Source organism: Podarcis pityusensis (assembly GCF_964106645.2).
Source record: "Podarcis pityusensis genome assembly, chromosome: 3".
In the NCBI taxonomy this organism is placed as follows: domain Eukaryota; kingdom Metazoa; phylum Chordata; class Lepidosauria; order Squamata; family Lacertidae; genus Podarcis; species Podarcis pityusensis.
The window spans coordinates 58956837-58982738 of NC_138026.1; the positions used below are offsets into that span (position 1 = coordinate 58956837).

At 40.7% G+C, this 25902-nt stretch overlaps 1 protein-coding gene across 1 annotated transcript in view; it reads left to right on the forward strand.

The window, feature by feature from the left end:
* Positions 1-25902, forward strand: part of ENPP1 (ectonucleotide pyrophosphatase/phosphodiesterase 1) — a 44189-nt gene that overhangs the window by 11704 nt on the left and 6583 nt on the right. The window contains exons 2-18 of the mRNA XM_080999571.1: positions 505-577; positions 1759-1875; positions 4114-4239; positions 5971-6031; positions 9814-9911; positions 12551-12630; positions 14213-14332; positions 15653-15762; positions 16625-16690; positions 18537-18609; positions 19238-19346; positions 20241-20372; positions 21669-21700; positions 21972-22099; positions 22700-22769; positions 24273-24360; positions 25687-25862. Coding sequence (XP_080855697.1) covers positions 505-577; positions 1759-1875; positions 4114-4239; positions 5971-6031; positions 9814-9911; positions 12551-12630; positions 14213-14332; positions 15653-15762; positions 16625-16690; positions 18537-18609; positions 19238-19346; positions 20241-20372; positions 21669-21700; positions 21972-22099; positions 22700-22769; positions 24273-24360; positions 25687-25862 — 1659 coding nt within the window. The remainder of the gene's footprint in view (positions 1-504; positions 578-1758; positions 1876-4113; positions 4240-5970; positions 6032-9813; positions 9912-12550; positions 12631-14212; positions 14333-15652; positions 15763-16624; positions 16691-18536; positions 18610-19237; positions 19347-20240; positions 20373-21668; positions 21701-21971; positions 22100-22699; positions 22770-24272; positions 24361-25686; positions 25863-25902) is intronic.

Below are 25902 nucleotides of genomic sequence, written 5' to 3' on the forward strand. Positions count from 1 at the left end.
AGACATGTAACATGCAGTTCTAGCTGAACATATAGAATAGGTTGGTTTCTTGTATCACTGCCCTAATGCTGCTTTAACTTCACAGTGTAGTATAATTTTGGAGGATGTTGACTGATTGCTGTTTACCCTCTTGGTTGATTAAGAACTTCCAAAGAACATATTTAATGTGTGCCCTGTGTGTTGTTCTGCATAGTGTACAGTAAACATGTGCTGTACACATGATGACAACATGTCAGAGCTGTGATCACATAGACTGGGCAGAATTGTGCAACTTCTGTCGACTGCAATTTTGAGTTCACTCTGAAAATCTTCATCATCAATCATTCATTTGTTGCTAATTAAATCAGCTCTTGGAACGATTGTGTTGGAGTCACCAGGGCCAGCTTCATTTCAAGTAAAAGTAATTAAAAGCACTACTTCTGTTTGCATGAGTGAAGATAAGCAATGTGAATTGGTGTAATAAGTATATATATATATTGACGGTTATTATCTCTTCTGTTCTAGGTATTATGTGTCATTGTGCTAACAACAATCCTGGGATGTATATTTGGGCTGAAACCTAGCTGTACAAGAGATGGTAAGTAATGAAGAATGCTAATATAAGTAGCTGAGTTTCTTTAGATATAAAAGGTTCACCTTGCATTCATTAGGTACACAGCATCCACTCTTGGTTCTGCCCATTTTCCCATTTATGAATCTTTCCATTTGTCATAAAAATTCTGTAACAGTCTTGTCGTAATACAATTTTTGAATGCAAATGATAAAGTTTTTATTAGGCCTGTCACCCAGTTAAGGAAATCTTAGTTAATTAAGTGAGGGATTCAATCAGATAGGTGCACTTGTGGGAATGGGTACAATGAATCCTGCTAGAGCAATGAGGCTTTCCCCCCCTTGCTCTGTGCCCCCAAATTGGCTTGGGGGGTTGGAAGAACCCCCAGGACCACACAGAGGTAGGGGAGGAGAGCCTGTTCCATCGGGCAAGCAGAAATGCTTGCATTTATGGAACAATCACAATTGCATGACATTAAATTCCACGCAAAGGCAAGTGAAAGTCAGACTGCCATCCTATGAAGTCCCTTTCCATAAAGCCCATGTACAGTGACTAATACATTGTGTTTATATCTGTGGTTCTCATGTTGGCTATGTTTCATGCAAAGGCTTCCACATTGCTTTGCCAATGGTACACTTAACATACTGCAGAAAAGGCAAACATACCAAACTTGCATTGTATGCTAAATGAGCCATTTGAGGAATTGCATGGGTAGAAATATTTATGTGTGTCACATGAAGGAGACGTTTTAGTCAGCAGATTTAACAATTTTCCTACTTCTAGGCCAGTGCAGAGCCCAGGGACATCATTTGAGTTCCGCTTTCAGTTGTGGGTAGGGCTGAGGTTAGCATGAAATGGATTACTTTTATCATTATCGCTGGTGGAAATGGCATATTCTATTGCTTCTGCACAGATCCATTGAGCTAAGTTTTCTGATGAGGAAGAAAAACTAATCAAAATAGCAGTATTGATGCACAATCTCTATTGGTTGCAGTGGAAGCCTGTTGGCTCATGTCTGCCCCTCATATATTTCTTCGCAGACTGCTCGCCATCCAGGCACAATTCCCACAGTACTTTTTGTTAGACTAAGAATTAGTGAAGGGTATCTATTTTTTCATGCAAATTTACTCCTGGGTCCATGATGAAATGTTAATTAATGTAGTATCAATGTTCAACTGCTAACATCAAGTAAATATGAAACATTTCAGTCAAAACCTGCAAAGGCCGTTGCTATGAGAGAACATTTGGAAGTTGCCGCTGTGACAAAGAATGTGTTAAACTTGGAAACTGCTGTTTAGATTTCCAAGAAGCCTGTATAGAACCGGGTAAGCATCACTTTTTTGTATAAAATTTGTTCCCGTTCTTGAAGCAGCTTAGCATGTGGGTGAGCTGGGAGACATGAACCAGCTGCTGTCCTGTTACAGCTGTCCCATTGCCATTTCAAACCATCATAGTCTGATCAAAACACTCTGCATTTTTCCTAAACAAAATGCTGCTTCTAAGACTGCAGCGGTTATTGATGCTGTTCCATGAAAGTGCTTAGACATTTTAGAAAATGACAGAGTCTTCTGCAGGCAAAACAACTCAATTACTGCATACAAGGACTAGGTCAGATGTCCCTGTATATTGCTGGTCCCTCAGACTATCTAAAGATTAGTGGTAGAGGGAATGAACTGGAAGGTAGGAGTGGTAGATGGGGAAGAAAGGTGTGCTGAGTTCTCTCTCCTACCTATTACTTTCCCCCTTAAGTCCTCTCCTCTGAGCTATTTCTCACCACCTGTGGTTCCCATATATGTTTTTGAAATGGCTGGGGCAGGAAAGTGCACCTGAACAGGTTTCAGGCAAACATCTGGCTTCTGCTTTCTCCCTTCAAAACATGCCTCACAACTGCCAGCTCATCTGATGTTTCCAGAAGTCTGCCACCCAATGCCTAGCTCGGCCCTAGTACTTGACTCACAGAAAGCACTATACAGTGGTACCTTGGTTTAAGAACAGCCCTGTTTAAGAACTATTCAGTTTATGAACTCCGCAAAACTGGAAGTAGTATCCCAGTTTGCAAACTTTACCTCAGTCTAAGAACGGAATCTGAATGGTGGAAGGGTACTGGCGGCAGGAGGGAAAGTGCGCCTCGGTTTGAGAACAGTTTCGGTTTAAGAACAGACTTCTGGAACGGATTAAGTTTGTAAACCGAGGTACTACTGTATCCTATTAATGTCATGCCTTCTTCCCACCATCGAAACCTATGGGTCATTACTACTTTGCTAAGTTTCACTAGCAGTTCTGTGAAAGTCAGTGGGGATGCATGAAAACTAATACAAATTTAATGTTGTTGTTTTTTGTTTTGTTTTTACTGATAATTCAGACTGATGCCACATCAGCAAGGTGTAGTGGTTTTGTTCTCAGCATGAATAGGAAGTTGTATCCTGACTTGAAAGGGAGCTAAACCATAAAGGCAGTTTAACACTTTTTTTCTGTCATGTTTCAGGAATTTAGAATTGTATGGATATCAGGCCTGGCATAGGAAACGCCAAAGCCACAATGATTTTCCTGTTCCAGAGCTCCTCTTTCTTTCTTTCTTTCTTTCTTTCTTTCTTTCTTTCTTTCTTTGAAGCAGCACTCTGCTAATCCAGGAATTACAGTGATGCAATGTCAGGGGCATTGTGGAGAACTAAAATAGCAGCCCCTGGCACTCCTCTGCAGGAGTCACCTGCACCATTCTGGGGCTCTTTGTTTTTATCCTTCTTGGTGCTCCATTGAGTGCTGGGAACAAGTAAAAGAAGTAAGGCTCTGGGGAGCCCAGAGTAGTGCAAAGAGTGGTGCTTCTCTGTTGACTGCTTCCACTGTAGCTGCCTGCCTGCTCAAAGTAACATGAGCTGTTGTACTGCACAGTTGCTTCCTGCTGATAGTTCTGCCATCCCCATCTTCCCCAGAGGAATGCAAGCAGTGGCTCTTCTAAGGTGCAAGGTGGATAGGCAAAGAGAAAGCATCTTCTGGGCAAGGAGTGGAGAAGATGATGAGTGGGGAGGAGCTGCTGTCTGTGCTACTGTGAGCTGCCTGTGCTGGCAATGGAAGAAAAGCATGGTTGCCTTGTACTACTCTGGGTTCCTCAGCCCCATATTGTTTTCTTTCTTTCCTGATAGTCAGTGGAGGGCTGGAAGTCAAATGAAAACAAATTAAACAGGCTTCAGGATTCAGAATAGCATGGAAGGTGGCCTCTTCTTTTGGTGTTGGTTGCTCACCAATGGTAGCAGAGGTGGTGACTTCTACTACTTTGTACCCAGGCCCCCATATGCTAGTTAAGGCTGCTAGGGATTGGGGGGGATCATAGACATGGAGGTTTCCATAGGGGGCACCTTGCCAACAACCCCTAAACCTGGAGTTAGACATATGGAGAAGATATTAAAATGACTAGCTTTTATAAAGGCAACATCTACGAAAGCGCCAGCAAAGAAACGACGGCTCCTTTGATTTGTACCCATATAATTGCATTCAGATATCCTTCTACACAATACCCAGTTCAGCCATAATTAACTAAAAGTGGAGTGGGTTCCATGAATTTGCAGGTCATATATGGAACTGTACCAAATTTCGGTGTGGGGAGAAGAACCGGCCAGAGTACCTCTGCTCCTGTTCAGAAGACTGTGTGAAAAATAACAACTGCTGTGTCAATTATTACTCAGTGTGTGAAGGTAAAATATTATGTTTGTTTTATCGCTGACTGGTTAAAAGCTGTGAAAGGGAAGTATTGGACTGGGTTATTTGCTCTACTTGGTCAAGGTATTGATAGCTGCTTTGATTTGAAAAATCTAAGGAAACCTATCCTTGGCTGAGATCCAATGAGCTACTGTTGCCATACTTGGAGTTGTCAAGCACATAGACACTTTATGGGGGAAAACAACAACAACTCTTATGTCAGGTAGTTTGTGCTTGAAAAACAATAAATAAGTGTGGCAAATTATGCCCAATATTCAGGAGATTCAGGCAGGCTCCATCTGGAGTCTATTCTGGTTCTTCTTGATCTAGGGCTGCCACAGACTCCACAACAGCATTCTGGCAGTCATAGGAATTGCCCAAAGGATTTGGGCACATTCTGTTGGGTTTTGTTTTCTCTCCTTCAAAAATGGGCTTGCTATCTGGATTTGGAGGTGCCGCTCAAGAATCACAATCCCACCAGTTAAGTGTAGCTGAAGAATCCTTTTAATCTTGACTCCATCCCCACCCCCCCAGACCAGTCTAGATGTAATGGGGCCAACCAAATAATTTTATCACTCACAGGTCTCCACCGTTCACATATGGAACAGGGACTTTTGATGAAGCATTTGATTTTCACCTCAAATGCGGAGCATGGGTGGCGGCGGATGAACTTTCCACCATCCCTATCCTTCTGGCATGTGTTTCATAGTTTCAGCCACTTTTCATGGTCTGACTCACCAGCAGTAGCTGCATTGGGCTAAGAGAAAAATAGCTTGAGCAGCAGAGTTTGAAGGTGCAGCATGGAAATGGGCATAAGTCCCAAGACTGCTCCTATAGCTAATAATAATAATAATAATAATAATAATAATAATAATAATATGGGAAGCAGCAGCCATCAGGCCAGCTCTGCTGGAATAAGCACTTTGAAGATTACAGCTTATTATCTCGGGGGAGGGGGGTTAAAAAGAAATGCTGTCAATATTCAAAATGATGTTTTCTTAATTGCTGCTATTATGAGTATTTAGGGTTGAGATACAAGGTGTAGCTTAGGTGCACACTCCCACACGGTTATTATTTTTGTTTTAAACCTTTTTTTTAAAAAAAGAACTGCGGATCCCATCTTAAATTGCTTTAAATTCCTTTGGGGGGGCACTTTTTATGGGGTATGGGAACAGCTTCAGTAGCAGATGGGACACCACCACTTCTCTTGACCTCCAGTTGAGCACATCTCTGCTACTTACTAGGAGATAGAGTGGAAGATAGTGGTGAGGTCAGTGCAGTACAAACACACCTGCAGAACCAATCTGACATTCCTGCTGGTGCATTTGTGCCATGCCAAGCTCCCTGTTGCTTGGCCCTTCCTGTGTCAACCTCCAGATAAGCAGCAGCAATATGACGGACCAGTGGGTAGGTGAGTGGGGGGAGGGCAACATACCATCTGCGATTGGCAGCTTCTTCAAGAAACAGAAGCCCCAATCCCACAGTTCTTTGGCTCCCAACCTATATCTTAGAATGAGTTCCTAGAAGTTGTATTCCTACTTTTTTTTTTTTTTTTTTTAAAGAATGCATTAAATGACCATGTTGATGGGTTTCAATTTCAGGAAATGCATTGCTTTTAACTTACCATACTTGCATATCAAGTCAGTTTTTCCCTTTCAAATAACAGAATGCTACTAGTGCTACTAACAATTGAATAATATACTGATATCCTTCTTTTTGAAAATAAGGAAGGACAAGCTGGCTTGAAGAAAAATGTGAGGACTTAAATGAACCCCAGTGCCCAGAAGGGTAAGAATCAGTATGTATTTTGCATCTTTCTAAAAAAGAGAGGGTGCTGTGGCACTGTAAATCTTTCCGTAGTGGTTGTGCAGCAATGTCTGAAGGTGTCACATTCTCTCATCCCTGCCATCCTTCCTGACATAATTTTCTCTCTTCATATATATTAGCCTTGGCATTGGCTCCCTGCTCATTTCCTGGCCCAGATTCATGTTCACTGAGGCTGATGGAAGCTGGACATCTGAACAGCCATTAATGAACAGCCACCTATGCTTTAAACCATTCTTCCAGATTGATCCTTTCCCAGTTTTCCATAATTTTAAAATGAGATTATGAGGATTGAGCTGTTCATCATAAAGCTTGGCCCAGACTGGTTGTATTCAGACTTTTTGTGCTCCAACTAGAATTAGTCATTGCTCCCACAAGCATCAACACAAATGTTAGTGGAAGAGACCCAGCTAAAGTTAGACACATTAATCCCACGGATTCCTGTTGGATTTCTAGTAGGGCAAGTCTCACTTTGTTCAAGGGGACTTATTTCCAAGTAAGTGCATATAGGATTGTTGCCTGAATATATATAACTTGGACTGGATCTTACCTACTGAGAATCAAAAGAGCAGCCGAGAAGGAATCAGTATCACATTTGGAGGTGTTTTGCCCTTCTCGGCATATGATATGGGCCAGTTTAAATGATATAGCCAGTTAAAATAAATATTCAACAAATTCCCATCCCACTCTTCATCCCAAATGAGCCCAGGGTGGCAAACATAAAAAAGTCAAAACAATACAATTTAAAGCAAAACAAAATCTATTTAAAACAATTTAAAGACCAACTGAAACATTTCAAAACAATTTTTAAACTATCTAAAAATATTTAGGATATCTAAGAACATTTAAAAGCAATCACATACCCTCACAGTTGCTAATTTTCAAAGTTGCCAAGGCTAGTGTTTTTCAGCCATCAAATGTATTTCCTGGAGTGTATCTCCTGTTTACAAGTCAGAGGCATGCATGTTCTCAGTGACAGCAGCTAACCCAAGTCCACTCAGTGTGAGAAAAGTGATTGTCATCTTGTAGAGCAAGGTAGTGCAATTTGATAAGCTCTGACTGGAGTTTTGCTTTGCCTCTTTTTCTGGAATGGAGAATCCTGGTGTTTTGTCTGGATGCATTCTCAATGTTTGTGAACACTGTAAACAAGGCAAAGCTATCAATCTTCTTGGACATAACAGTCACTTATATGAGGCAAACTGATTGACATATGACCAAAGGGAAACAGTTTGGATGAGTAGCGTACTATATTTAACTTGAGGTTTTTCTTGCCAATGCCAAACCAGAAGACAATTTGCAAAAAGAAACAAGTTACTTCCCAACCTGTTATTTTAAATTGGCTAGACATTTCATTCAGTTAAAAAATTGGCACTAGGCATTGATTTGAAGCTCTTATGCTGCCTGAGGAATATAACCCAAAAAGATTTTATATATATATAGAGCGAGAGAGAGTGTGTAAACTAACACTTCAAGCTTAGCCATTTTTCTCAGAAGTCCTACTAATTTCAGTGGAACATTAAAACAACCTTGCTGATCAGACCAAAGGATCATGTTGTCCAGCCTCCTTTTCTCCCAATGGCCAACCAGGTGTCTCTGGGTTGTCCATAAGCAGGACAGAAGCCTAGTACTCTCCTCCCATTTGTGATTCCCAGCAGCTAGTATTCAAGACACTCCACTTCTGGCACCATAGCTATCATGGCTAGTAGCCATTGATGAATCTTACCTCCCACCAAATGTGCTTCAGAGAACAGCCTTACCACGATAAAATCCACTGCTATTTAGATGTTTTGTTGACTATAAAATAAACTCTAGTATGGAACAAAGAGCATGTGTGTGGAGGTGCTATCCAACTTGCAAAAGAGAAAAGGAATGATGGCTAAAAACTAAACAGAAGACAATCAGCTGCCTGCTGAAAAGTAAATGCACAACATTCTTATAGAAATATGAGACTTCTGGGTACTTAACCCCAATCCCAAGGATACTCTCTCAGCCTTTGTTTGTGTTTTGTGCCCTTTTTTTTTTGAGATGACAGGTTTAGAGCAGATTTGGTGACGCTCATAAGAAAAGTACAGAACTCCTTTCATACTTTCTTCAGAAAACATTGGTACATTTCATCACTACATTTGACTTATAGAGAGGTGGATCATCAAGCCAAATCCACAGCTAGCAGCAGAAAACCTGTCTGAAGCATCTCTATCTTATTAAACACTCCTTTGGGTACTTTGGTATATAGCGAATACCTAGGTAAACTTAAAAGATCACCCAACTATTTTAGCTAAATGTGTCAAGTCCATCAAAACTAATGCAATCTCTTATTTTTGCATCCTGTTCTTACAGATCCCCAGTGATCGAGATTCTTTTAATTAATTAGCTTACCCAGTGCCCAACCAGTTCCGCAGGTTTCCCAGACATTTTTCCTAAATCTTTCAGGCTCCAGTCTGAGCTCATTACAGCATCTCTTATATAAACATCAAGTGATTACCATTCTCTTTAATGACAACCCTTTAGGAATGCCATTCCCCATCACCACTCCTCGCTGTCCCTCCAACAATGTGATTGTATTGTAATATTAAGGTTTTACAGGGACTGATTTCTGTATGAATGTATTTTTTTTACTAGTTAGTACTTGCAATATTTATTACTTCTAATGATAACCCTAGTTTAAATTATATGCTTTTAACATATCATTTCCACTGCATTATATGATACTTGGATATATTTATTAAATTATAATTAACAATATGTTATTGTTCTATATTTATTTGATTTCTGTGCCTTGTGGGTACCATTCTTTCTAAAATGTGGAAACTAACTTTACGAAGCAAATAAATGGAAAGGTCTCATTGTAGTTACCAAGGAGATAAATGAACTTTCCAGCATATTTATTGCACTAGAGTTGCCTTTGGCTAGGCTCCCGGCAACATTTTTTTGTAGCATATGTCATTATGCTCCTTGCTATGTATTCAGCGCTCTTTCGTCTAGATCAGGGGTCAGCAAACTTTTTCAGCAGGGGGCCGGTCCACTGTCCCTCAGACCTTGTGGGGGGCTGGACTATATTTTGAAAAACAAAACAAAAATGAATTCCTATGCCCCACAAATAACCCACAGATTCATTTTAAATAAAAGCACACATTTTTTGTCATGTAAAAACACCAGGCAGGCCCCACAAATAACCCAGAAATGCATTTTAAATAAAAGGACACATTCTACTCATGTAAAAACACACTGATTCCTGGACCGTCCGCGGGCTGGATTTAGAAGGCGATTGGGCTGGATCCGGCCCCCGGGCCTTAGTTGGCCTACCCGTGGTCTAGATGTTCAGTCTTTTCACACAATGAAAAAGGGTTTGGAGGTATAGCTTGAATTTATCTAAATGTGTGGCTTTTAAAAATTAGAATTGGTGAGATTGGTGCCTGTTAACCCTATTCAGGTGTCAAACAAATTGTGGAGCAGGTGACTGATGGCTGCTGGTTCCTGCCCTCACCTTTGCGTCTCTGCTGGCCTTTCAAAGGATCCTGGGTCACAGGGAAGCATAAGCATATAGAGTGGCTCTCCTCTTCAGACTTTCCCTTCAATCTGTAGACAGCAGGGACTTGATGGCATGTGTGGGGTCATTGGGTGTGGTCCCGCTCTCTTATTTATGAGCACATGGGGGAGAGCACCCAAAGGGGCGTAAAGAGTACTTGGAGAAAGAGTGAACAGCTAATAAATTCTTGCCTTTAACTGTCTCATTTCTAATTGCTCAGGTTTTCAAAACCTCCACTGTTGTTGTTTTCCTTGGATGGATTCAGAGCTGAGTATTTGCACACATGGGGTAGACTTCTTCCTGTTATTAACAAATTACGTGAGTAGCTTCTCTGTCTGAGCCACAGCATGTTGATCTATTAAGAATGTAATAATAAATCTAAACAGTGCTTTCCCCTTGAACATGTTGTCTGCTCTCATGAGCTTCTCACACTTCCCGTAAACTCATTTTGACCCAAATGAGGGTGGCAGTTTTATAGCGACTGATGAGTCAAAAGACAAGAGAGACTTTGATGAAGCCAAGCCTGGATTCTATGAAGGGCAGGCATGATTAGACAACTGTTACTGTGGCTGGACTGCGATCATTTTGAAAGTGACCACAGTTCAAAACATGGAAAAATTTGGCGAGACAAGACTTTTGGACTCTTAAGGAGTTAGTATTGGGGATGAGGGCAGAAGAATGTTAAAAATAGAATATAGTCAGCAAGAATTTCAGTTGACTTGATTTTTTAAAAAAAATAAAGCAGCAACTCACACAACAAATGCCCAACACATGGTTTATTTATTTGAATTTCAAGGTGGGAGAGTTGGGGGGGTGGAGAGACAAGACAACCCCTGCTTTTCCCTCTAGCCCCCTGTACTTTCTGTAAATCTGCTCCAGAAGGGTGGCTGGGAATCTCCAGAATACAAAGGAGGTAGCAAGAGGGGAAGAGGAATTGGTGGAAACCACTGTCATCCCTCACCTCCAGCGGGGGCTTCTGCCGGATTGAAGTGAACCAAACAAGCCTGTTTTAAAGCTGTTATAGGTAAAGCCTATGATTTTAGTCCAGAAAGTCCTGTATGTAAACAGAAGGCAGTTTTGCTCACCTAAATTGTTCCTGTTGACTTCTCTTCCTGTTCCCCTCTATCTGTCCACCCTGCTTTAGTGCCTGTGTCCTATCTCATCAGGAGCAGTGGGTGTTCTTGTTTTGCGGTGTGTGGGTGTGTGTGTTTTATAGAGAGTTGCAGTGGGGAGATGGAAAGCTCCATTGTGCGTGAAAGCTCCATTGCACCAGTATACTTGTGCTTGCATATCTCTGGATCAAATCCATTATGCATAGTGGTGTGTAGCACTGCAAGAGCAAAGTCTATGCTGTGGTATGCAGCATACTAAGAAAACAATGGGGCATTGATTGACTATATAAAAATTCAGGGGGCAGAATTAGCCTGTAACTTAGCAACATAGTAATTCCGTGGCAGTTCTTTGTTTAAATGTTTAGATATCTAAAAAGTTGTAAAGAGAGTGAGAGACAAGTGCTTAGTGGACGTTTTGGCAACAGCACAGTATTTCTAATTTTACTATAATGTAAGCATTTATGTTGAATTAGCTTGCTAATCAGAACAGGGAACAGGTACAAACACATGCACACAAACCAGTTTCTAGAACAACTTTCTTTTGCTATGTTTATTAGCTACAGCTGTCACATAAACACAGGCTAAGTTCATTTGGAAGGTGACATGATGTAGCATTGGTCTAAAAACTCTAAAGCAAAAGTAGTCAGTGTGGTGCCCTCCAGACTCCTGTCATCCCTAACCATGGACTATGCTGCCTAAGGCTGATGGGAGTTGGGAGTCCAATAACATCATGTTGGCCACCCTGTTCTGAACCTTTGAGCCTGTAGCCTCCTATCATTCTGAGACAGAGGGGATGTTGGATACTTTAATTTTGAGATGAATATTTTCCGTGAGCTGAATTAAAGAAGCAAAATGTTTGCATCTCTAGTTTCTGAAAATCTCATTTATTTGGATATACAGTAAGGAATGACCTTGTGGATTTGCCTAGGAGGGTCAGCTGGACTTCTTTCAGGTCTTACCTAATGCTTCCTCACCCTTCTTAATAGTAGTGGGTTGTAGGGTAGCAGCGCTTACCTGAAGGGAGAATGGGAGGTACAAGGCTGTGGCGAGGCCAGCACAGTGCAAACACGCCAGCAGGAGCTGGTGGCATTGATTCCTCTGCTGGAAGGTCAGGCAAGTGCCATCACCCTGCTCTGCCATCCACTACTGCTCCTTAACCTGAAAAGCCCATAGTGTGAAAAGAGTATGAGGAGTGAAGGAATAAGGTCATGGGGCCTAATAAAAGCCCAGAAGGACTCCTATCAAGGTACCTTTCATTTGACCATGATTACCCATTTCAGAGTGGCAATGAATGGCATGTTACTTTAATAAATGAGATGAGAAGTGCATTCTTTAGAATGTGTTTATGGTAGTAAAAGTTCTGGAGATTATTTGTTTTCTTTTTAAGTTAGCACTAGAAACCAGAGACTGTCTCTGTAGATTTCTAAAGATTTAGTTTATTGATCCAGCAATGTAGAGTGGTCATAAACTGAAAACCACAAGAGGCAGGACTCTAAAGTGGAAAACTGTTAGCATCAAAAGTTCCTATATGATGTTTACTCTCTTTATGTTTATGAGGGTCAGTTGACGCATTCATATTGCTATGTGGTAGCGATTTGCTATACAGCAACAAATTGCTATACGGTTGTGGTTGTCTGGGAGGAACTCCCCATGGCTCCCCCAGACAGTTTATGTGAATATAGTTGCCACTCGTTGTCACCGCAAGCCAGTTGTGCTCCAACCAGCTACCAATCTGTAAATGCAGTAAAGTTTGTAAACTTTGTAAAATATTTGTATGAAAAAATATATTATCTGTCAATGTGGCATTGTTAGACAATTCTAATTTTATTTTGCTTCCTACAAAAGGAAAATGTGGAACATACGCTCATGGCATGAGACCAGTGTATCCATCAAAAACATTTCCCAATCATTACAGCATTGTCACGGTAAGAGCATCTTGGGATTCCTACACACACACACACACACACAAAACCTATGGAGGAAGAAAGTGGATTTCATTCTATTTCATTTTCAGTTCATATCATTAGTAACAGAGCTGTTGTACAATATTGCAGTCAGCACGTTTTAAGAGAATTTTGGCTCTCAAGTTCCATTGCTTGTTAATAGTGTAAGGATTCTTGTGGGAAACAGAAGGATAACTGCAGAAAATGCATAATGCAAATGTGTACCTGTGAAATGCCTAGATGCTAATACCAAGGAGGCAGACCAGTTCAGAGAGGTGGGCAGGGGCGGAGGAGGAAGAAATTAGTTGCTTGCCTAAGGCAGAGCTTTCATGTTGCTTTGTGCATGATAGCTGACGGAGACTAAAAGGGGTAGTTAATGAATCTCGTTATCCTTTTGCTAATAACTAGCCATTCTCACAGTCTCAGGAAGTGCCTGGTGACTGCTTCCCTCAAATTCAGATTCCTCAGTCAATGCCATTTCTTAAGTAAAACATTAGATCAGTGTCCTGAAAAAAGCAAATTAAGCCTTGTTATCATCTTTTTATCACCTGGATACTAGCACTTACCCCTAAGTAAGACTATAAATCCCAAGCCTGAACATCTGTATGTTGAGAGCAGTGGTAGCAGGGAATTGGAGTCTTAACAACATCTTGGAATCACCATTTTGACTACCCTTTAGAGACTCATAACCATTTAGGGTGCCTTGTGACTGTCAGTACTTTGTGGAAGAGATTCAGTCACATACCAGAGCTTTATATTTGAACAATTAAAGTGGATTAAAGTACTCTGTAATTCTAGTGCAATGAATTCACTTAAAAACAACCACAGATTTTGTGGTTTGGAAAGTGATGGGGTGAATAAACGATTAACAGGAAGGTGTGTAAACCCCCTCCCAACCAAATTAGGAGGAATGCAGGATGAATATTCATTTTCATATAACTGCCCATAAACAACAAATGTTCAATCGGGACTGGACAAAGGTAACCACCACCTAAGCTTCATGGAGGCAAATCGGGATGAACTCTCAATAAAGACGTTTGCTGAAGGAGCCCTTAGACAAAATCTGGTGAAGCAGAACACTTATGTTTCTAACATTATACATGTGTGTAATGTGATATCTTTTGGCTAGTTTTTTTAAAGTATATTTTAACCTTTTGTTTTCCAAAAACTCAGTGACTTAAAAATATGAAAGCAGTCCATCCCTTTTCATATCTTCTCCCCACCCCTTGAGTCCATGATGCTAATTGAAATACCATTCCCATCCCAGCCTTTCTTTACCCTCTTTCTTGTTCTGTCTCTCTTGCCTTTCAAATTAACACTGCCTCTTTGTTAATCTTCCCACACTCATTAAGAGGTGTGTCCTGTGTGAATGGAGAGTTCGCCCTACAAGCACCCCAAACTCTGGTGGGGCTGTACATTATAGGGAGAGATTGGTAAAGATAAGCAATATGTCAAGTTGGTTGGACCTGCAAGTGTTATTGCTCAAATACAGTCCCTTGTCCCCAGATGGTTGGAAGCAGAAGCAATGTTGATACGTATGCAATGAATCAATCTTATTTTTCAGGGCTTATACCCAGAATCCCATGGTCTAGTAGATAATAAAATGTATGACCCAAAGAAAAATACTATCTTCACTCTCAGAAACGTAGAGAAGTTTAATCCACAGTGGTACCAAGGACAGCCAGTAAGTGCTAATTATATTATATTTTACTTATTTCATATCCTGCCCTTCCTGCCAAAAGATATATGCCAATATATTATATAATATATGCCAACAACCCATGAAAGAATTGAAAATTTAAGTATCTTTTGCTTTTATTTATCTTTTTTTTAAAAAAGGAACCTGTTCTAACTGAATATGTATTTATACTATTGCTATATTTATATAGTGTCATCAGTGTGCATGGCACTTTTCAGAGCACAAGAGGACAGGTCCCTGCCCCCAAGGAGCTTACAGTCTGAAATTCAGGGCAAGAGAAACAGACAAAAGAGATGGGGGGAGGGAACTGAAGTCAGGATTGAACTATCCAGTTATTTCAATTACACATGTTTGTATTAATTACAGTTAATCTTTGGAACTGTGGTTGAAGGTGGGTTTGAAGGAAATTAAGGAAGGTGTTTGCATAAAAGTGCCTTGTGAAACAGTTCCAGACAGACAGCAAAGCAGAAAGGGCAGAATCATTTCAGGGAACAGGTGATGGAACTGGATAACTGACTATCAACAGGAAAGGATATGTCAGTAAAGGTATAAGAGACCAAGGCCATGGAGGGTTTGAAGGTAAAGACTAGAAGTTTATTAATTCCTCATTGGTGCAGCTGTTTCAGTTTCACATGCTTAAGCTTAGTTAGAGGCTGTGTACACAGTCCTGTTTATTCTGCGGTCAGTCCATTCCCACTACTGCTTTGGCAAGTGGTATAGAAAGGACGTTACCTGCAATCCATTAGGTCCATTAATTTCAGTGTGTCTACTCTGAGTCAAACTTAGTTGAATAACACCCCATCTCTATCCTGTTGTTTATTATAACAGACAACCTTTTTGGATATAGTTCCCCAACACCCACACATCAATTGATCTGATTTGAGAGAAAGAACAACTTACCTGTGTTTTAAGCTGGAAATGTGTGGATGGCTGTAGGCCCCATTAGAGAAGAGCATAGGAACTAGAGAGTTGAGCCAACAGCTTCATAGAAAAGGTTGATCTTTGGGGAATGATTTAGAGGAAGGAACAGAGGCGGTATCACACGGGCATTCCAGGAGGCAGTTTTAAGTATACAGGATGGCAAGGGAGAAACAGTGCAGAGGGCTTTGAGGGAGCAGGAGACCTTTGAACATCTGAACTCACTGCTAGTAAAAGTAGACAACTCTGAGCCACATGGGTCACTGACCTGACCTAACCTGGTAAAATGTATCTCTCCATGTTACTATAAATAGCTTTAAAATAAAGTTCATGAAATTCATCATTAGAAAGACTTAATGAATAGCAATTGTCTATCCTTTCATACAGATCTGGTTGACAGCTATGTATCAAGGACTAAAATCTGCCACCTTCTTCTGGCCTGGTTCAGATGTCGCCGTTAATGGAAGTTTTCCAGACATCTATAAAGTATACAATGGGTGAGTCTCTAAGTTGACGAACAACAAATACAAAAAACCCAGAAATTTAAAATGGTTTTGAAATAGCACATCTTATTTCTTCTACCAATATCACAATAGGAAGAACATATTCCTCAATTCATCAAATAGTCATTTGTTTTTCTTTTGCTTTAACAAGGCAGGCTCATCCAATCCATCCTTGATTTATGTCTCATCCATGTCTATCTTCCATAGAAATGGCCTTTCACTTGGCCTCTACCCATCTTTTTCTTTAGAACTACAACTCAGCCATCTTTACCTCCTCTCTTCATCATCCCCACCAATGAATCCCAGACCGAATGAATTAATACAAAGCAAATACAAAGGGATGCAGTTGGCACTGTGGTCTAAACCACAGAGCCTAGGGCTTGCCGATCAGAAGGTCGGTGGTTTGAGCTCCCGTTGTTCACTCCCAGCTCCTGCCAACCTAGCAGTTCAAAAGCACATCAAAGTGCAAGTAGATAAATAGGTACCGCTCCGGTGGGAAGGCAAACGGCATTTCCATGCACTGCTCTGGTTTCACCAGAAGTGGCTTAGTCATGCTGGCCACATGACCTGGAAGCTGTCTGCGGACAAACATCTGCTCCCTTGGCCTATAGAGAGAGAAGAGCACCACAACCCCAGAGTCGTCTGCGACTGGACCTAACAGTCAGGGGTACCTTTACCTTTACCTTTAAATACTAATAAATAAAGCAGGTACTTCAGTGCAGATACACAAACATTAAAAAATGATCTGAGGACAACAGAATCCACCTGTACAGATTTAATGGGTAACACCTGGTCACCGTGTTTTGGAGCTGAAGTCTTTTTGTTTTGTTTTGTTTTGTTTTGTTTTATTATTTAGGTCAGTGCCATATGGAGAAAGAGTAATGACTTTTCTTAAATGGCTACAGTTACCAGAAGAGGAAAGGTAAGCATGACATTTCAAAGCTATACTTGTGCTTAGGACTGTTAGCAAACCAGGACAATGATTAACTTGAATGCTATTTGCCTTGGATCCAGACTGGGCTCTTCCACAAACAGAACAATATTTGACCCTGCGGAGACTCCTGCTGGCAGAAGTGGGAAGGAAGAAATTTTTGCTGCTTCCCTTTTTTCTCCACCATCCTTCTTGCCACCTCCCTCACTGTTTTGGAGGGTTCCCCTGGTCCTCTGGAGTGGATTTCCAAGGCCAAGGGGAAGCACAGCAGAAGGAGAAATGATGGAATCCACTCCTTCATCTACCAGCAGAAGCATCCCTTGGGCAGAATTCTGCTTGTGGGATCTTGGGGACATCTATCACTGCATAATGCTGTGCATTTTAGCAAGACCACCGAGTTACGCCTGTTTCCATCTCCCTGTAAGATATGCATTCAATTTCTAACTCCAGATGTGTAGCTGTGGTAGCAATATACAGTGTGGCGGTACATTAAAGTGTAACATATTAGTTGTGGCATGAGCTTCCATAGTAAGACTGTACTGATGCAGCATCTGAAGAAGGTACATGTGAAAAAATAGGGTCTTGCAGCAAAGTACATTTGTTACAGCATGATCAGCACTTAATCCCCTTTAATTTTCAGTGTCAGATGCTTGAGTACACATTTCACTTTCCCACTGAAATCAGCAGGATTCATATGTGCTTGACTTTGCATGGATTGTGGTCTTAGGCTGCCGCCATATGCACATCTGCTTGGGAGTTCAGCCCACTCATTGCTTATGGGGTTGGGCTGCACTGAACCACAGGTTTTGTTGTTTTTGCTTCAGTGAACAACAAACAGTTTCCAGAGCCATAGTTATTTTAAGCTGTTGCAGAAAAAGCGATGAAAGGTCTTGTGGCACCATAAAGCCCTACATATTTATTGCAGCACAGGCTTTCATGGAGAAAAAAGCTTTCACGTGCGTGCGCGCGCGCGCGCACACACACACACACACACACACACACACTATTTATCATCATTTGTGTAGCACTTTCAAGGGTTCCAAAGTACTTCTCATGCATTTTGAAGGGTTTCCAAGTACTTTTCATGCATTATCTAGTTATAATCTTAACCCGCTTAAGTGGCAGATTAGATTAAACCCCCATTTGCACTGGGCTGGGGTTGGATTACATGTCCCTCTGCCCAGCCCTGTGTGCCACCTGTGTGCAGAGTTCCCCATTCTGCCTGCCAAACACAAGAGCAGCAGGAAGTGCTTCTAGTGAGTTTCCTGGCAGTGGCAACCAGCAGAGAACTCTAGGGAGGGGCTGAGCCAGCTGAGGATTTGTTTTGATTCCAAGCCATCATGTGATGGCATTGCCCCCGATCCAGGGCTGATCAATGTACCATCTCCCAACTGCTGGAGCAATTTCTCTCCCCCCTTTCCTTGTGAATGTGAATGTGGTGGGCCCCCCACTGCTCCATTAAACCTGCCAAACAGTAGCAGGATTAGGAGTGCATTCTCAGTCCTTGTTACTCTTCATATCTCTCATCTGGGGAGGCATGACTAAGGATGAGGGAGAATGGCTTGCCTAAGGCTGCTTAATGAGTTTATGGCAGAGGCGAAATTCAAACTGGAGATTTCTTGATTCATAACTCATTCTGGTCTCTTAGTTGGTGTGGCACACCTGTTCTCTAATATATGTAAGCTAGGATATTCAGCTATTCTATAAGGTGTTGCAAGTCCCTTTCTTGTTCTTGGTGCACACTTATTTCTCATAAATAATATTGAATCTAAATATTTCCACGCTTCTCTCTGAATTTATATGTAAAATATTAAAATGTTGGTGCTGTTTGATATAGACCACACCTTTACACTCTGTATTTAGAAGAACCAGATTCCTCAGGCCACAGATATGGACCAGTTAGCAGTGAAGTAAGTAACTTCATATTATTTTACTTTTGGTTTTAATGTTAAGTTCTGCAATTGCTCAGGGATGTGATTTGTTTTAAAAAAGAGATTTGTTGGAAGCTTACATGTACATAAGCAGCATTTTAAAAACAGCACTTCCCAGTTCACACCTAATGCTCAGCTAAACCATGGCATAGTGTGAATTTCTCTGGTCCTGCTGCTGCTGTGCTACCCCAGACTAAGCCTGCAATCTGCACCCCTCTGACCTGGGAGTAAGCCCCATTGAATTCAACGAAACGTACTTCTGAAAAGACATGGTTAGGATTGTGCTGTAAACCATGGTTTGGCTTAGCATTATGCATTAACCGGGCCATGGTGTATTACATGTAACTGACAACCTCTTAATTTAAGTCATGAAATATAAAAAATAAGACACATCTTTCTTCTAACTATATTTGTGATGCTTTCCAAAATACCAGTCTAGATTTCAGTTTGTTTCTGTGTATGTATGTCAGGCTGCAGGCCTAGAGAGAAACGTTTTTTCTAAGTGAGTAACTTGTTGAAATATTGAAAATATTAATCGCCGTTAACATTTATTTACATGTTAAGTTATCATTGGTTTTGCCTCTCCCTTTTTGTTTTTTTCCTGCAGGTCATTCTTGCATTACAGAGAGTAGACAGCATGGTTGGGCTACTGATGGATGGACTTAAGCAGATGAACCTCCACAATTGCATTAACATTATTCTGCTTTCTGATCATGGTAAGCTTATTTAAATTATGCAGGTCTTGTTTGAACACTTCTTTTAAAAACAAATAAACAAATAATAAGGATATTTTTCAATATTCTGGTGTTTTATTGGTTATATTTTGTTTTACTGTAATTTTGTGTTGAGCTACCCAGAGAACTGTGGTTACAGTGCAGCCTATAAATTTTAGGTGTGAATGAATACATATTTTCTCTAACTTGATTTGGTTCATACTCTTCATTATTTGTAATATCTCATATCAGTATCTCAGAAAGGTCCAGAATAAATGGAAGTAAATCCAGTTTAAGTCACAGTTACTTACTTCCATGTTTAGGATTGAGGTGGAGAAACAAAAACATAGGCAACAAATTACAACATTTATGGTACAATCGAAACAACCTGCTGGGGTGGGGAGATTGGATCCAGCAGCTCTTGGGTTGTCCCAACTGAGTTGCGGCTATGCCAGTATAAGTTCTCCACCCTGGCTCAGATGAGCAGCATAAGTTAAGTGAGCATAACCCGCCAACCCCCACACTGCCAAAAAAAAGGGGGTGATCCAGGGGAGTGGCTGGAGCAGGAGGGAGAAATGGCAGCGTGACCCTGATCCCAAACCTCCTTCAGCTCTTTCATTAGATCTAGCGACCCGGCAGAAGTTACACAATTTCCTGTAGTTTTGGATTGTTCTGTTATTGAAATGTCAAAGTCTATTTATACTACTAAGGTTGCAATCCTATACACACTTATCTGGGGGTAAGTTCCATTGAACTTGATGAGGCTTGCTTCTGAGTAGACATGTACAGGATTGTGCCATTCATTTGTTGTTCATGTCTTTCTAGTAATTTTGCTTGGTGAGCTATGTTGTCTCAGTGAGCTATTCTTAAAAAGAGTCTTTCTTTCTTTCTTTGAAGGAATGGAGGCAGCAAGCTGCAGCAAATCAACATACCTAAATACATACTTGGATAGCGTTCAAGACTTGTTTGTAGTACCTGGACCTGCAGCTCGCTTGAGACCCCAAAAAGTTCCAGATGAGTATTACTCTTGTATGTAACTACTAGACTAATTTATACTACTTATTTGTGTGTGTTGCAACTTTCAAAGTACAGCAAAATAAATATTGGAACGAGCCTGTACTACAAGAGGTCCATAACAAAATAATCACGTCAAGCTTCTCTCCTGCTTCAATCCTGGGAATGGTTGACCTTTGTTTGACCAAAGAGCAGGTTAAAATGGAAACTGAACAAATAAATGAATTATTGTGTTCATTACCTGCATCTGAAACAACTTATAAACATCTAGAGTGCAATCCTAAACATATATACACAGAAGTAAGTCCTATTGAATTCAGTGGGGCTCATTCCCAGGTCAATGAGGTAAAGATTGCAGCAAAAATTATAGAACAATGCATCATTGCACTGGAGCTCTTCTCTATGACAACTCTTCAGTGATTTAATCACTCAAAAGGCATAACTTAAGTGTTTTGGAACACTTAAGCTGGTTGGATGTAGGGAGGTAAAAAAGAACTCTAGTTTTTGCAGGCATCTTCTTCATTCAGCTGATGGCCAGGGTTATATACAAATGCAACCACAAATGCAATCTTGAGGCACAACCCCAGTATTCTATCAATATAATACAATGCAATAAGATGCCACATGTAATCATAATTTGGTAGAGCATGTGACTCTTAATCTCAGGGTCATAAATTCGAGCCCCACACTGAGCAAAAGATTCCTGCATTGCAGGGAGTTGGAGTAGATGGCACTTGTGGCCTTTTCGAAATCTACAATTCCATGATGCATTTTTAGTCCATAGTCTCTTAACTTTCTTTCGCAGAAGTGAATAAATGCAATTGATTTCTTTTGGGGAAAAATACAGAGCTGGCACATTTTAAAGCAATTGAACTGTTTCATACCAAGGGCATGATATTTCAAAGAACACAAAACTCAAGTAGGTTCCAGAAAGATGACAGTTGCTGCTTGTTTTTATTTATTTAGACACTTCTCTATGTTTAACTAATGTACTGAGCACTCAGAGAAATCTCACATTACTCAAGTAAGTTGTGTGTTAAATGAACGATTGGAGAGCTTTTCAGCCAAGTCTGCCTGATGCCAGCATGGGACTGGCCACATTGGTTTTTGACACCCTTGTGCTATGCTGTATGGTAAAGAGTTGCTTTTGGTGTGGATAAGGCTATGGCAAAAAAGAGAGAGCCATGAATGCTTGCTAAGGAATATGAAGTATTGTGCAGTTTTTAAATCACCATGACTTATTAGGACATCCTTTATTTTCATTTTTCTTTTGACCTTTAGGTAACTAATTATTTCATCTAACTCTTCCAGTTGATTACGAAGGCATTGTAAGAAACCTTACAGTAAGTATAGTCATTACTCTCTGTCCAGTTGTAAAATTATAGCTACGTTCTTTATCAGGCTTACCCTTGTGGGTATGACACCAGATCACATGGAAGTGGCTCCCATGATGGGGTGAGAGAGAGAGAGAGAGAGAAGGGGACCTGAAAGTTTTCTATAGAAGAATTTGAATAGGTTTACTGTTTGAGTTATTCAAGTGTTTCCATTTGGGAACACTTAAAATTTGCAAGCGTAACGGGGTTAAATATGTGTTTTTAATTTCAACATTTTCAGTGCTTGGTTCCAAATCAACCTTTCAAGGCATACCTGAAGCAACTGCTCCCCAAGCGATTTCATTATGCCAAGAATGACCGGATTGAGCCAGTGCATTTTTATATGGACCAGCAATGGCAGCTTGCTCGGTAAGTGGCCACTCTTTCTTTCCTGGCTATGAAAATTTAATTTTTTTACAGGGCCCATGAACTCTGCTTGTGCATGGAAGCATTCTTTCATTCCAGCACCGTAACACAAATCGTATGTTTCTGAGTTTTGTTGCTTATTTCTATTAAGTGGGATCAAATTATATATTTGTAACCTTTCTTGAGTTTTCCCTTCTGCTAGTTTGTTGGATTTTGAGGCTGAGCTTTGCTGGTTAGAAGAATTTTAAGGAGCAGGACAAGGAGTTAGTCCTGGATATGGAAAGGGAAAAGAAGCTAATGAAGAGATTTGAGAAGCATCCATGGCCGTAGCTAGGATTTAGGGGGGGCGGGGCAGCGGCAAAACCTCAGTTAAGTATTTTTGTTTATTTACTTGATGGGAGGACGGCCTCCCCTCCACCGCCCTTGGCTATGACAATGGAAACAGCATTACATAGTCTCAGCAAATGGTGCTCTGAATAGTAGGAAGAGGAACAAATTGTGAAAAAGGAAGGTTTGAGGGTCAGTGGTTGCGCTAGTCAAGCTTTTTCTGTAATGCCGGTTGGCAGGTATTGCCAGTTATCTATTCATGTCTGTGTTTTGTAGGATGCCCTCTGAGCTCAAGTATTGCACTGGTGGATTCCATGGGTCAGACAATGCATTTGCAAATATGCAGGTAAATAGGGTCTCTCCTCTCTGTGCGCTTCCAAGGCTTTTAATGATCCTGGGGTAGCTTTGATGCTGGGATCTCTATCATGCTCCCTCTATGTTTCTCACTCATGCCTGACCACTGACCCTCCTTGCCATCTAGACTTGTGTCCTGCCTACTTAGGCTTATTCCAGTTACCTGTAATATGGGGCTGGGAGGCCCCTGTGAGCTCATCTATATATCTTTAAAAGACCCCCCACTGTATTGCTTTCATGGGACTGTTCCAAATTCAGGTTGTAGGTGAAGAATTTTATATCTTGCCAGCCAGCATTTTAAATTATCTCACTTTTGATATTTGGATCAAGAACCCATACGTTTATGAAATGCCAGAGATATGGCATTTATCTTACTTTAAATTGCAGATTCTGTCCTGTTCCGAGTGTGATGGGGTGGGATGATACTGGGTAACCCAACATTTATTCTTCTGTACATCTGCAAAGTATGTAGTCCAAATGCATGGCACAGGTCTCATCCTTGTATCAGCTCTTGTCTGCTAGATTTTTCTGGTGACTGGAGCAGTCTTACAGCTAGATCTTGGTTTTATTAAATGTGCAACTTGCATGAGAATTCAAAAGAATGGTCTTTGCAGGGGACAAGTAGTAGTTTAAGATCTTTACTGTAGGAACATCTGTTGTTACCGAGAAGCATGGCATGCTAATGTTCTTTATCGCAAACAGCAGTGGCTGCACAAATAACAGCTGTTAAAAAAAAATTACCACAAGAGATAAGAAACTCACTCGCCTTGAATGTAGCAGTCTGTTATTTGCTTTTGTTTGTCTTGAGGGATGCAGCTGTAGTCTGAATAAAGGTAGATTATAACATTTATATCATGACTTCAATAACATTTGCAAGGAAATACATATTGTATTTGTTCAAAGAAAGTAAAAAAGAACCTCAACTGGAACATTTGCAACAATGTAAGCCTCCTGACAGATAATGTTAGATCAAACTTGGTTTTTTGTTTTGTTTTTAAAGCTGGGTTTCCTGTATGTCGTTAAAAAGGGCTATCTCAGTCTTACATGTTTAGATAAATTTAAGGGCTACATAGACACAGGGGCATAATTAGTCACTGTTTACTTCTGCTGGAGACAGTTCTGAAAAATATATGTGAATCAACTATATATTTCTCATACACACAGTCTAGAGAAGTCTGTTGAAAGGTTGTTCCGATTTCCCCTGAAATAACTTTAACGGAGAATCATTTAAGATGAGCTTAGACTGCATTTGTATTCAGATCAATTTAGCAATTATTAGTTAAACACTAACGGTGCAACATTATGGAAGTAGTAGAAATAGAATTAATCATGCCTATTCTCAGATAAATGAGAAAAGGACTACATCCTAAATGGATGTTCCAAATGAGTGTGTGTTACACACTGAGAGAGAGAGAGAGAGAGAGAGAGAGAGAGAGAGAGAGAGAGGGAGATGTTCATTTCATACATATAAAACATAATTTCTGTTTTATTCTAGGCTCTGTTTATTGGGTTTGGACCTGGATTCAAGATTCAAAATGAAGTTGATCCCTTTGAAAACATTGAGATCTACAATTTAATGTGTGGTATGGTAAAGTGGCTGCTCCCCCCCCCCCACCTCACAAAGCTTTTGGAAAAATAGTTTTTGATTGGACTGGACTTTTACATGCACATTATGGATACATTTCTTATAGTGGGAAACTGCTGGACTCTGCTGTCTCCTGCCCACGTCAATTTTCAATCTAACAACTACAACCCTACATTTTTTTTAGCCCCTTCTTGTCCTCTTCCTATTCACTCTCTTTCTATACATGTATCATCTTCTCAGGATTCCCATATCTTAATATTTCCCCTTTCTTGGAGCTCTCTCTACCCATTGCAAACTGCCCCACACTTAAATAAGTGTTTAATGGGTTTCATGGGTTATTGGACATAGACAAGAAGCCAAATAAGCCTTCAGCTTCACCATAAAGACATGTTTTGTTGTCTTACATTTTGAAACTTTGCAAGTGATGAAATGCAGTCTCAACATACAGATTCATGGGAGCTGTATATTAAAGCTCTCTTGCACGGCCCTTGATGACCTGATTATCCAGATTAATAGCTTGTTTCCCCTTAGCATCAATAGCGCTCTCATTTTCTCAGTGTGCATTTATTGAAATGGTTGTTCCTGTGCACAGACTTCTCTTTGGGAGAAAACTGTTTGTAAATACTATTCACACTTGTGAAATCCCTGTCAGTTTGAGGCTGCATTGGACTGCTCTTTATTAGGGAATGAATTTTAGCCTATCGTGTATTAGCAGCAGCATCACAGCCTGCAAAGGGCCCAAGCTCTTGCTTCACCTCTAGAACCTCTGTCAACAGTGAAGCTATTGCCCTGTGAAGGAAATGAGAGAGAAATTCTTGCAGTTGTAGACTATTCCTGTAGGCTTGAATCAGGGTTGAGGTTGGCCAGTGTGCAAGTGTGCCTTATAGAAGGCGGAAGATCCCAAGCTGTCTTCTATACATATGACAGGCAGTGTTTCTTGGGTAGTGAGCAGACTATAATATATTGTATTTAAAGATTTGCTTGTTCCCATATGAGTCTGCCTACTCACTGATATCTTTAGAGGAAGCACAACTTCACATCTCAATAATGTCTGAGGTCCTTCTCAGTGGTAGTACCCAGGCTCTGGAATTCTGTCTCCCAGGAGACCCACCTGTGGCGTGTGATTACTTTATTTTACTGTCTTATACTTTTATGCATATGATCTGCTTCCAGTGGGCCTTTCAGTTGACCACCAGCATAGATATAATTAAAAAATGTCAGAAATTCTAAAGACATGGCATTTTCATGATCATAGTTGCAAGTGGACTGCAGTGCAGAAGTGCACCTTTGAACATCTTTGCCATTGTTTTCTGAACAACTGTAGATCTACTCGGCTTGACACCTGCTCCCAACAATGGAACCCATGGAAGCCTCAACCACCTTTTAAAGAAGGCCAGTTATATGCCGAGACATCCCAAGGAAGAAAGCCTTCCTTCAACATGCCCTCCCACACAACAGAGAACCTCTGCAGATAACCGTGGCTGCCCATGTGATTTTTCAGTAAGTATTCATGAGACCAAAAAAATATATGTAGCAATTG